Source organism: Apteryx mantelli, chromosome Z, assembly GCF_036417845.1.
Source record: "Apteryx mantelli isolate bAptMan1 chromosome Z, bAptMan1.hap1, whole genome shotgun sequence".
Taxonomy (NCBI): domain Eukaryota; kingdom Metazoa; phylum Chordata; class Aves; order Apterygiformes; family Apterygidae; genus Apteryx; species Apteryx mantelli.
In genome coordinates this window covers 7,238,831-7,251,102 of record NC_090020.1, presented here as the reverse complement: position 1 = coordinate 7,251,102, position 12,272 = coordinate 7,238,831, and the positions used below count along the sequence as shown (strand labels likewise).

Here is a 12,272-nt window from a genome sequence, read left to right as displayed (position 1 = left end):
TGATACAAGTTATAAGCACTTTACAACATGTATGTCAATACATTAATTATCCTGTTCGCATGAAAATAAATTGTGCCATACAAAGTCTCTTGTATCAGTGTGAAAACATTACAGTAATCTACAGATCAAAGCAGTTTAAAAATTATAAAATTTGTGTTAAAACAAGACCCAAGTGTAAACACTTTATGAAACCCTGTTAAATCATATTTGGATGAAGGTGGGGAAATGGATCATTCCAAAAGGGAGCAGATGCAGACTGGCTCATAATATCCACCTTACTGTTCATTCTCCAATTCCATCTAGGTCCAGCAAAATGACTAGACTGCTTTCATGTTTCAGACATCTATCTGTACCCATTTTGAAGTCAGATTAAAAATATTGCATGGATTTTATTCATACTGTCAGCTGCCAACATACTAAGTAAAAAATTCAAGCTTTGAGAATTAGAGCTAATGGCTTCAGCATACTCAGAGACTTTTGATTGGATTTGTTTCCGTTTCAAATCATGCTGTTCAGATATGCTTTATTAAATCATGCTATATTCAGGTAAGTTGCCCTGTTCCTCTAAGTCTGCCACAGTTTATCTTAAAGTGTTACTTTGATGACTTCCTGCTACTTCTTCAAAGAAAAACAGCTAAATGTAATAAATAGCTTTCTCTAGAACATTAAGTTTGCAGAATAAGGACACTCTAGGTTTGTCAGTAAAATGGGTAAGATGACATCATCATTCTGAAGTTTTCCACAGTTTTAGTCTCCTGAAAAACTAGCAGAGCTCAAACTTTTAGGACAAAGACATTTTACTTTATGGAGATTCCAGTCATTCACTAGTGAGACTATAGAAAGACATGTACAGAAAGGGTAAGTTTCAGCAAGCGCTGAATCTAGTTTAAAAATTAAATAAATAAGAGAATAGACAAAAGTGCTAAGGTCACCTGTAAGTCAGCAGGACTCTTATATAAAAGCGAGGCTAGACCTAAGTAGCTCTTCTGTACCAAGAAAAAGATACATAATCATAAGACACAATCATTTGTATCACAAGGTACAAATATAATGAAATAGAAAAGGCGGAAAGGACTTAATTTGGGGGGAAAAAAAAAGATGGATTCCAATTTTCACCCTTCTACACACTGTCAAACACACTGACAGTATTTAGCATAATATTTTAAGAAAAATTCAATTACTTACAGATACAATTAACTGTTTCACAAGTTTAGTATCATCGATGCAATCAAATGCTGCCAGCAAGACCAAATGAGAGAATTCACCCTGCAAAGGTGGGACAGCAGAAAGGCTCAAAGACATGCAGGCAAGTTTTACATATATACTAACTAATTCATTTAGAATCAGCATTTGTAACAGTTTGTCTCAAACATGACACAACCCTTAACCAAATTCTGTCTATTGTCTGCTTTCTCTCATTCTGTTCTTCTCTCTAAAAGCAGTTTGTTATGAGAAGCATGTTGTTAAAATAGAGGTAGATCAAATTAATCCGCTATTATAAACTCATGAATTGCTTTGTCATATGCAAGCTATTAATATAATCCCATTTTGTAATCACCATTTCAAATCACAGATTTGCTTTACAGGAATAATATATAGAGATTTTTATTTCTATGGTGGATTTGCCTACAGCTGAGATGAATTACATACTGTATTTTCAGAGAGCATGTCTCTAGCATGTTCAGATCTACAGATCAAGGGTATAATCCAATTCACCTTTAAATCACTGAAACTCTACATGAAAGTTAGGTCAGACCTTAACTAGCTCCAATATTGTTTTAGTTATTCAGCCACTGCCTCATATGAAAGCAGTGTATGTGTTCTAGATTTTTATTATTTAAAAGTATAAGAGATTTTATACTAAAAAAAGAAAAAGAGCAGCAAGTCATTCATTCTGGTATTATAAAATTATGAAGGGAAATGTTATTTCGATCATGTCAACTACTAATAAATAGAGCAAAACAACAACAGTGAAGAAGTTCAAAAAGTATGTCTTCATGGTTCCAATTTTGCCTAGCACCATGAAATGTGGTTGCAACTGTTACTCTATTGGTACCGCAGTCTCCACTCATCTTATTCAGAAAAGTAACAGATTCAGATTTTGTCCATTGCCTGTTTTAATATCAATTTTTTTTTAACATTTTGAGGCTTCCTGACTTAAAACTTCATTGAGCATTTTCCTAATCTTTTATAAGAAATACAGATATTCAGATGAACTGTCCAACAACATCTCTACTACTTCATTTTTGTTCCTTTTCTGTATGCAAGTTATTTTACTCCTAACAAGTTAACCAAGGAGTAAGATGAAGACACAATATGAAGAGGTACTCTAAGCTATCATACTGCTCTCTTTCTGCCTCAACTGGCAAATAACTTTCCCATTCATTAGCTGAAGAAAAAATTAGAATTGAAAAAAATAATTAGGACATATAATTAATTACTATAGCAACAACAAGTTAGAAATCAAGCGTAAATATAAAGCAGAAATTAAACAAAGCAATTTCTTCCACCCAAACATTTCAGCTATTTTACTTCATGATATTACTGCATATAGTGCTTACAATGAAGCTTCTCATTATGACCCTGTAAATATTCCAAAAATTTTATATATTTCATATGATCTGTTACACTATCACTAGTTTAAACTTAGTTTTATTAAGATCTCACAGTTGTTTCTAGCATCAGAATACATACAAATTAGTCTCTTAACTACCAAATCAGTGCCGTTTCACAGACTACAAAATAAATGGCTACTGAACACTCACCGTTGCTATTTTTTCAATATATGTCTTCATGGTTTTCACAATGACTTTTCTGTCCTATGGAAAAGGAAAGGAGAAACTCCAGTGAGCCTTTAACACTGATTTTGAAAAACTAAACTGTTACAGCTTCAAAAATATGACCTTCTGTCTGTTTCCTAAAGCACACACTATGACTAAAGTTTAAAATCTATAATATTAGTGAAGACTTTAGAAACAATGTGGTGTTAGGAACACCTAAATTGTGAGAAAAGCCTCAATTCCAGGGAGGTTCTGTGAGGTGTCCACAAGTCCAGTCCAGCACTGGCAGACCCTCTAAAATGGCAAATTAACCCCCCCACCCCCACCCACATAGATATTCACCTATATCCTGACCATTACTCACAAAAGAATGCAATTCAGCTCTTCATTTGGAAAGAAACCTACCCAACAGTATAAGGAGCAAGGACTCCAGTGTCTTGCAAAATCCTTTACTAGCAAAATTTTTTGCAGACAATTTCTTCAGTGCTTGTACTTTTGGCTCCTACAAGCACTGCTCAGCCTCCTTGTGACCCATTACTAATCCACAGTCTTTAGTAACTTTTTTTTTTTAAATACTCTTTAAAAAGGACACTATTTTTATAGGTCTTTATTTTCAAAAGAATGTTTTTCTTTTTGCTTACACAAAAAGATGAGGCATTATTTTACTTCCAAAAGAGCTGATGGCATCCCTTACACCTAAGGTATTTCACGAGACAGCATCAGCAGTTCTTGAAGAAGAAACTCTAAAACACAGTTCTTATAAAATTTTATAAAGTCTTGGAATTTCAAAGCCAAATGTAAATCCACATTATGACTTCTACAGCTGCCCTCTCCCTACTGCCAATTTGACCTACATTAAGAAATCTATAGAAAGAACAAATGACCCATAATCTTAAAACGTAAAAGCTTTATGTGTTAACCCCAAGAACTCTGCTAAAAGCAAAATGAGATGCTTCCACTATAAAAGATCTCATGTAAGCATTGATCCACAAAAATCTACAACCTACATTTGCCAATAGGTAAAGTGGGTCCACTTTTTAAGCTTGCTCTGAAAAAGCGTAATGGCATCAGATATCTGCACTGACAGAAGGACCCTTGTGAGCAATCAGATTCATGTAGTCTCAGATGTGACTATCATTAAACAGGGCTAAGTAGACAGAAACTGAACAATACCTTGGGAGTACCATGCCATAAACAGTGCATAGCTACTCGGGCTCCATCATGAGTGTGTGCCAGGTAGATGACAGCTTCCCTGATAGCTTCTATCATTTCCTGAGGAAGAAAAGACTACATAATCTGAGGAATTTCTTGGGGGGGGGGGGGGGGTAGGAAGAAGCATGAAAGGAATTTATTCCACTCATATCACTGGGTCTACAGTACCACTCTCATTCACCTTGACCTATGAAAACTGGCCTCAAAAGAGTGCAAAAGGCTGTAAATGACATAGGCTTTCCCCCTTCAGAACTACACTATACATTGTCTTGCGGCAAATCAGAACTGTACTGAAGCCTGTCAGTTGTCCTAGTGCAGAAAATTCAACAAAAGGTGTTTAGAATCATCATATAAATTAAAGGAGACAAAGAAAACCCGTATACTTAGGAAGAAAAACTGTGAAGGGATACAACTTACCTATAAACACATACACGTGTCAGCCAGAGAGAAAGGAGAACTTAAGCACCAGAAAAAACAGGTTATAAATCAGCTATAACAAGATCCAGTCAAAAGTTAGGTGTCTTATCAGAGGAGTAAGGGTCTAAAATCATCTGACAAGTAACACCAACCAATATAAAAACTGATTTCTAGATACAATTTCTTTTCTGACATGGGGCTTCCATCCATCTCCTTTTCTAACCCTAGTTTCTTTCAGGTCCCCAATCAAAGGTTCCAAGCATTTTACCATTTATTCTGGAACTGCTCAATCACAACATGATGCTACCATGCGTGCACAAAAAGCCTAGCAAGAAGTAAGAGATATGCCCTTACTCCCCTTGTCTTGGAGCGGAAGAACACTGTGAATTCAGGGGCATTCTTTAACAAAGTAGTACAGCAAACCATGCACAAGAACCCTGAAATAAGATAAAATCTGGATTCAGAATAGGACATGAATAGGCCACTTGTTAACAGCAACAAAGAAGAGCTGGAGTTCAAACTAGCAGAAATAGGAAAGACACAGCAAGTCCAGAAGGGACTACCTGACTGCCTTTAGGTCTGGAGTGTATAGGATGGTGTATAGTCAGGATCAGAATGAGGCTGACAGACAGGGCTTTACAACAGATGAAACCAATGGGATACCAGCTTACACGGACATCACTTTACTTGGATAAATTTAGGTCTAGTTTTTGCAAGAGTGAATGGAGAAAGCTTATAACTGGAATTTAATATACAAGTGATGAGACAAGCTGTATGCTTGTTTTAGGAGGAGACAGAAAACAAAGCTTAAGGATGCTGAGGAAAGGGGCCAAATTGATTATCCTTTGGTCAAAGGGTTTTTGGGCAATGGGTAGAAGACACTGAGAAATTATATATTGGAAAGTTAAATTGCTGGAAGCAATGCCTGTAGCTTTACATACACCTTATTTTCCAGCTATTGAGAAGGACCATTTATCAAATACAGAGAAAACACTGAAGTCAATGCATTAGAAGTTAAAAAAAAAAAAAAAAGCAAGAAAAAACAACCCCACTCACCACAATCACTATTGTTTTAGTGTGAAAGTTCACTGTAACTCTAGATCTCCATATAACACCATGTCTCAGTCATCTATCTGGAGTCACCAGTTGTATAAAACTCCTAAGCATTCCAGTATACTATTTTTTCTTTTATTTATCTTACAACACTTGCACGACAGAATTCAAAACATTCCATTGAAATGCAAAAACAAAGCACACTTACAGATCTTTGCTTTGGAAGAGCATGAGTGAAAAAGTCCAAAAACACTTTATGTACCAGTGAGTGTTTTATCACAGCCTCTCTGTATTTTGGGAAGAAGAAAAAAAGGAAAAAATACTAACATAAACAATGATTTTAACATAAGTTGACACTACTTCATATTAAAAAAAATCTGTCACAGTCTTAATGTGGTATGCAGTTATTCCTCTAACAAACCTGAAAAAAAAAAAAATACACCTTCTTCCCTGAAAGTCAAGTCAGCATAGAAATTCCACACAACTTATTGAGAAGAACACAAAGTCATTCTGAATGAGATGTTTAGCATTTACAATATGTGGAAAATTCTACCAGAAGTGATAAATTATAAAGCCTGGCACAGTATTTTCTCCCAAAAGACCACTGGGGAAGCTTATCTAATCATGCATTACAAAAAAATACCACACTGTTGGAGTTCTAGAAAAAAACTTTAGTTTATAAAACCGGAGTTCAAAACAGTGTAAAATATTCACGATGTTTTGGAAAGAATCATAGTTAGTCACTATATAATCCAGCAATTTTACAGCTGAAAAGAAATAACAGTATCACTGTCATACCACAGGCTCAGAAACGCACACTTACTTTTGTGCCATTGGTGTAAGAATTTGTTTCATTTCATCCAGAATGGCCTCTCTCTTTTCAGGCTGAGCTTCTAACACTTTATCCAGTGTTGGGTCAACTGGTGTCTGAAATGAGTGTCCAGCCAGAAGTTTAATGATTTCCAGTGGGTATCAGATTTCACAGAAAATGGTTTTCTTTAGTTCACAGATTTTGACTGAAAAGGGACAGTACCTCAAACACTTTATATCTTGTACAGAAAGAACTTTCTGCAAAAAGAACATTTTTTACAACTTAAAAAATAAACTGTTTATCTACTGTGAATATGTCAGAAGCTATATACCTAAAACAAGTTTCTACAAACTGTATTAATGATTAGCAAACAAAAGCTACTTTTAGGCTCTGAACTGGTTTCTGTCAAAACATAGTTAGCTCTTCATGACACTATCATATACAAGGCAAAATGGACTAAAATGGCAGTGCAGTAAGGGACTTCTGAGCTAAGGCAGAAATCTTGCAGGACAGCATAAATGTCAGGGGTAGGACTCACACCACCTCAATGAACTGGGAAGCTAGCGGAGGCCCAGGAAATTCCAGTCCAAGGATGGCAGAGAGGAAAAAGACTATATATTTTAAATATAGAAGTATCTTCTGGTATCTAGTCTAAACATTTACAATGGTAACTCTTCTAAGAGAATCTGCTCTTAGCAGAGCTGTCTGAGCAGACACAAAGTGAGAAGAAAAATATCTGTTAAATACAGGGGCTAGGGGGGGAACAGATGACAGAAACCTGTAAAGAAACAGTAACAGTATGGTTCAATAAAGCCTGAACCTTATCTCAGAAAGGATGACAACTTCAGACTAAGCACTAGGATAACTGCAACTACATGAAAAGGAATTTTATCAGAAGAAATAGTAGGTAAGACAGGCAAGATATTGTTAACATAATACTTTAGATACTAAAATACCTTAGACTAGAAAGTGTTAAAACATCACCTTATAAACCTGGAAAGTGTTTCCATACAGTTCTTCTGTTAGCATATTCCTTTGCTCCAAAATGGCTTTGTCATTATATGCATATTCCACTACAGCAGATGCTTCAGCATGACGGAGCATTTTTCTTACATGGCCTTTAAAACTTTTTATTATTTCTGCAACTTGAGGTTTTGTCCTGTTTCACAGGAAAGATTGATAGCAGAAGTTAAAACATCAAGAGCGAGCTGACCTATTAATAGTTATACTTCTGGAAGCATATTTAGGTGATCAAATATTAGTATAATAACACAGGAAATACATGCACTTAGATCAGCTTTATGGCATTTATCAAAAGATGGTGAAAAAGCTAGCATTCTGGAGAAGTCAGGAGGGATGACAAAGCGGACATTTTCAGGGAAAGAAAAGAAACCTCCAGAAAAATCACAATAAAGCCTGTATCTAGTTTTATGACACTAAGGATAACACTGCTATTAGCTCAATCCCAGCAGATTCCCATAGGAAGATTATCAGTCAACATTACTTCAAGATGAGTAACTGCAGGGTAAGTCACTGTCAGCAAAAAACATGCACAGGACAGGCTTGCAAAAGGTATAACAGTTAGATCCCTCTGTACTTAGAAGAGTCTAAAGACTAGCTCATTTGGGCATAATGCTGTCATGTTACAAAGATGGCTGAAGAAGCAAAGAAGAAAGATTATGGTGGCGAGCCTGGGTAGCTAACTTCCATAAATCCAGCAAATATAGGTGTAGGAAGATGAAAAAGGAGAAACATCAAGCAGCTAGAGGGTAGACCAGGCAAGAACAAAAGTCTGCTTCTGCACTACAAAGTACAGAAACCAATTTTAGAAAGCAGAGGGTAAATTCTGCAGAACAAAGGATGCTTTTCTGAACACTACAGCTTCAAAAGTGATTGAGCAGAGAAAGTCTTTACAAACCAATTTCTATTTTTCAGGCAAAGACTGACTTTGAGCATGCTTTTGTGCATTTTCAGTGTATTTTCCTCAATGCTGTGCACAGCTTTAGCATTACTTTTTGCAATAGGAAAACTGCTGCCAGCAGTATCAGCTAGTCTCCTGCCTCATTACTACTATAGAGACATATCCAGAAACTTATTTTTTCATTAATAATCAATGCATTATAGATTAAGAGGAACATTCACACCAGAAATGAAACAATGCAAGTGAGACCTAAGCAAATTCACTTTTTCATACTCACCCATACATAAGAAACTTCTTCACAATATTTCTGGAATATTTTGACTTGCTCAACTCTACAAGGCTATCTAGAAGAAGGGAAAAAGTGTTCAGCTGGCTTTTATTTTTCTTTAAATTATCTCTACAAAAACAAGATGACATTATTCAAATAAGTTTTCATAGCTAGCTAGGAATGACATGTAATTTCAATAGAAAATTGAAAATATTCAAAAGAAAACAACTGTGGAATCATCACTTCTCTTAATGCATACTGACAACAGTAAAGAAGGTTGCAAGTACAACGTTAATGGGAAAAAGTACCTTTTAGTTCTTCAAACGTCTCTTGCCTTTGCTTGTCGTTACCATACTGAATAAAGCACTGGATCACTCTAGTTGAATCATGGGCAAACGCCAGCTGCAGGACACAAATATTTTATTTATCCTAGGCCTTTCATATGGCATTATGATCCAAATTTGTTTTAATGCATTTGATCTCTGATACAGTTTTATGCCACATACAGCATGTAATACTAACTATAAAATAGTCAACTGCTTACAACAAATTCATTTCTAAGTATTTTTACTGTCGTAAGAGTACTCTACCAACATAATACAAATAGTACTTGTAGTTGCTGGCAATGAAGGGCAACTGTAATATGCCTCAGATATTTAATACTGACAAAGTGAGAATGAGTAGGAGTGATCGTATGTTCCACTTTGGCATAGGACAGCAAGAATCACTTTAGAATCCGGTGACATATATCTCACTGCAAACTTACACATTTCAAGAGTTAAGCAGAAACAGAAAGACTACTTAGCATAGCAAGTATCAGGACATTTCAACATTCTTAAAAGGAGCTTTTGTGAACTTGAGTAGTCTAATTTCATTTGTTACAGTGGCATTTCTTTTTCTTACACTTTTAATTTTTCCATGAAGTAGCTTTTGTAGCTCATTCATTAGCTTTTCTCGCTTCTCCTTATCACATTTCTTCCTAAAAGCAAACAAGTAAAAGAATTTTAACTGAGGAAGTGGCTTTTTGATAGTATGATTCAGTTATATCTATAAATTAAAAAGTGAGACCATAAAAACTAAAATGAAATTAGCTCCTGCTAATTCATTAAAGCTGTGGCTAGATATAATTAAACATGTTTCAGTTTCTAGGAACTAAACCAGTTTTTCACATTTTAAAATGATCTTCTAAAGTAACAATAGCACTAAAAAAAAATTTTTAGCTCAAATCTACAGTCACAGTTACTAATGTCAGCAAGACACTGAAGATCTGTATGTATCTTATAGCCAAAACTGGGCAGTAGAGACACTTGGAACATCACAAAATAACTCCTCCTTCTGATGTGGGGCCCCAGTCCTAGAATTACACCAGCCCAGACTGAATACGTAAACCCTCACAAAAAAAGAAAACATGTCGTGATCAGACTGTCAATCAATTGTATTGCTCACACTTCATGATTCAAAGAATAAGACAACTTGAGACCCAAAAGAACTCCTGTTTTTATATCAGTTTGCACTTACTTAAACATTTCTGCATAAAATAAAAGTGATATCAATACTGACATTATAGAAAAAGTGATTTCTAGCATTATGGGTCATCATACTTTACTTCAGTGCTCTACAGAAATGCATCTAATGTAATCACTCACCCATGGAGTTCCACTATAGATATATGCTTTCATAAGATTATAAGAGAAAAAAGTATCTCTTTGCTACCACAAGACTTATGACTAGAAGCCAACTGAATGAAAGAAAGAAACCATTATTACCTTCTCACAGTTTCCCATATTTGCTTTGATTTTACAATTATGTCATAATTGCTTTTGTCATTGAGTTGTCTGCTTTGCTTTAATTCCTTCCTTTTCTTTTTGAATTCATTCCATTTAGGCTTCTTAGAATCTGGCCCTGAAGATAAAAATAAATACATTTTTATAATAGGAGAGATACAAGGGAATCCTCTATTGGTGTCAATTGTAGTAGCTCTGTGACTTAAATTGCTACCAATTTAGGATCTTTGCCTATAGCTACCCAGCTAGCTAATATGAGTGTGCAAATACGTAATAGGTACGCTAAGCTAGCAATTTCCACTTCCAGAATACTGGAAGCACAAGGCAAACACACAATTTTTCTCAACGCTCTATCAAAGGATGCATCTCAATTAAACATCGTAATGGCCTAAACATTGACCCAGGATGCACCTGCTACTCAATGACTGTGCAGCCCCAGGTGATTCTCCCTTTTTTCTTCATTCTGTTCACCTATGTAATTTTCCTCTCTCAAAAGCACCCTGATTTAGAGATATATAGCTGAAATCTCAAAGAAAGGAAAGATTATAAACTAAAACCTATTGTAGTTCCTCCTTTTGAGGTCTCTGATAACATCAAGACAAGTATTAAAAAGTAATGCTAGTAAGAGTTTAAACACACAGGCCACAAATATTCCATGTCTCTGATCTCACTATTACCATCCATCTTTTAAGATAACATAACAGAAAAAGCCCCAAAATACTTAACAGGATGAAAATAATGAAAATAAAGGCCACAGTTTACAATCCATTGCCCTGCAATGACAGACTATACACACAATTTACAGTTTTATCCAATACCTTTCTCAACAACGCATTCATGAAGTTTGCCAAGATTATCATATTAGTTCATTCACAGGTTTGAATACAACCTCATAATACAAATATGCTGCTAACAATCATCCCATACTCCTTTCTTATGTAAAGCCTTATATGTTAGTCCTTGCACACCTATCTTTTCAGTCAATTTGATACATTAAGTAGTAGATTTTATTATACAATAGTTAGCTATACAGTGCTACACAAGCTTAAGTAACTTTATACAAAATGTCACAAATGAGTTAAAAAAAAACTTCAGACATTTGATTTTAGTTTTATTCATACCTTGACAAAAATTATCACCTTATATTACATGATTTCACAGAAGCAAGTCATGCTACCTAGTACTTCTAGATAGAACAACATTAAGCTCCATAAATTCAAGACAGGATCTTTAAAGCACTGTTTGCTGGTATTCAACAGCACGTATTTATTTCCCTTGCCCATTCAAAAACCACGCTCTCTTTTAACAAAGTGTATTTTAGAACTTCTCTATCACTTGTCCTACAGAAATAGTGACAAGTGAAAAACAGTAACATCTTGTTTTGAGAGCAACACCATTGTACAATACATGGCAGCTTTCACTTATACATAACTGTTTACTTTTTTTTTTTTTAAAAAACAGATTAATATAAATTTCCAGACAACTAGCAAATTCCATACATAAAGCCATTCTTAAAAAACCCCACAGATACACTAAAATAAACAATTTCTTTCCCTCTCTTCCCAAACAACTAACATGTCTGTACAAAACTTCAGAATCCCACACACAACAATCTAGTTTTCATTTTATGCTGTTTATGGTCAAGCCTCCTCATAGGACTTGGTTTCACAGCAGAGAATGAACAACATAGAAGTGATAAAAACAGATATTTAACTTTTAAGTGCTTTGTTTTTTTAATTTAGCCTCTCCACATAAACACAAAAGTAAAATGTAAAAGCCAGTTATAACATCGATGATGCTTTTTTTTCTTCTTTTATACACACGACTAAGTAGCTTGGACTGGAGAGAAATACTATAAAGAAGGATAACAACTTTGTTTCACAGATTTGTATTTATGTTCCAGGTAATTTCATTAGACAGTTCTTTTAGACTAGAGAATTTCTGCTCTAAGACAATCCCTCATCAACTTTGTATTTTCCAGATTTGTGTAAAAACAGTCAGGTTCAAGTTAGCCACTCAATACTAC

The 12,272-nt window shown here is 35.1% G+C and overlaps 1 protein-coding gene across 2 annotated transcripts in view; it reads right to left on the bottom strand.

Annotated features, from left to right (window-relative positions):
• Positions 1-12,272, bottom strand: part of PUM3 (pumilio RNA binding family member 3) — a 28,628-nt gene that overhangs the window by 14,549 nt on the left and 1,807 nt on the right. For both annotated transcript variants that reach the window (XM_067315867.1, XM_067315868.1), the window contains exons 4-13: positions 10,229-10,364; positions 9,366-9,441; positions 8,771-8,864; positions 8,472-8,538; positions 7,258-7,432; positions 6,286-6,389; positions 5,671-5,749; positions 3,954-4,052; positions 2,766-2,819; positions 1,186-1,266 (exon numbers count right to left, since the gene is read on the bottom strand). In XM_067315867.1, coding sequence (XP_067171968.1) covers positions 1,186-1,266; positions 2,766-2,819; positions 3,954-4,052; positions 5,671-5,749; positions 6,286-6,389; positions 7,258-7,432; positions 8,472-8,538; positions 8,771-8,864; positions 9,366-9,441; positions 10,229-10,364 — 965 coding nt within the window. The remainder of the gene's footprint in view (positions 1-1,185; positions 1,267-2,765; positions 2,820-3,953; positions 4,053-5,670; positions 5,750-6,285; positions 6,390-7,257; positions 7,433-8,471; positions 8,539-8,770; positions 8,865-9,365; positions 9,442-10,228; positions 10,365-12,272) is intronic.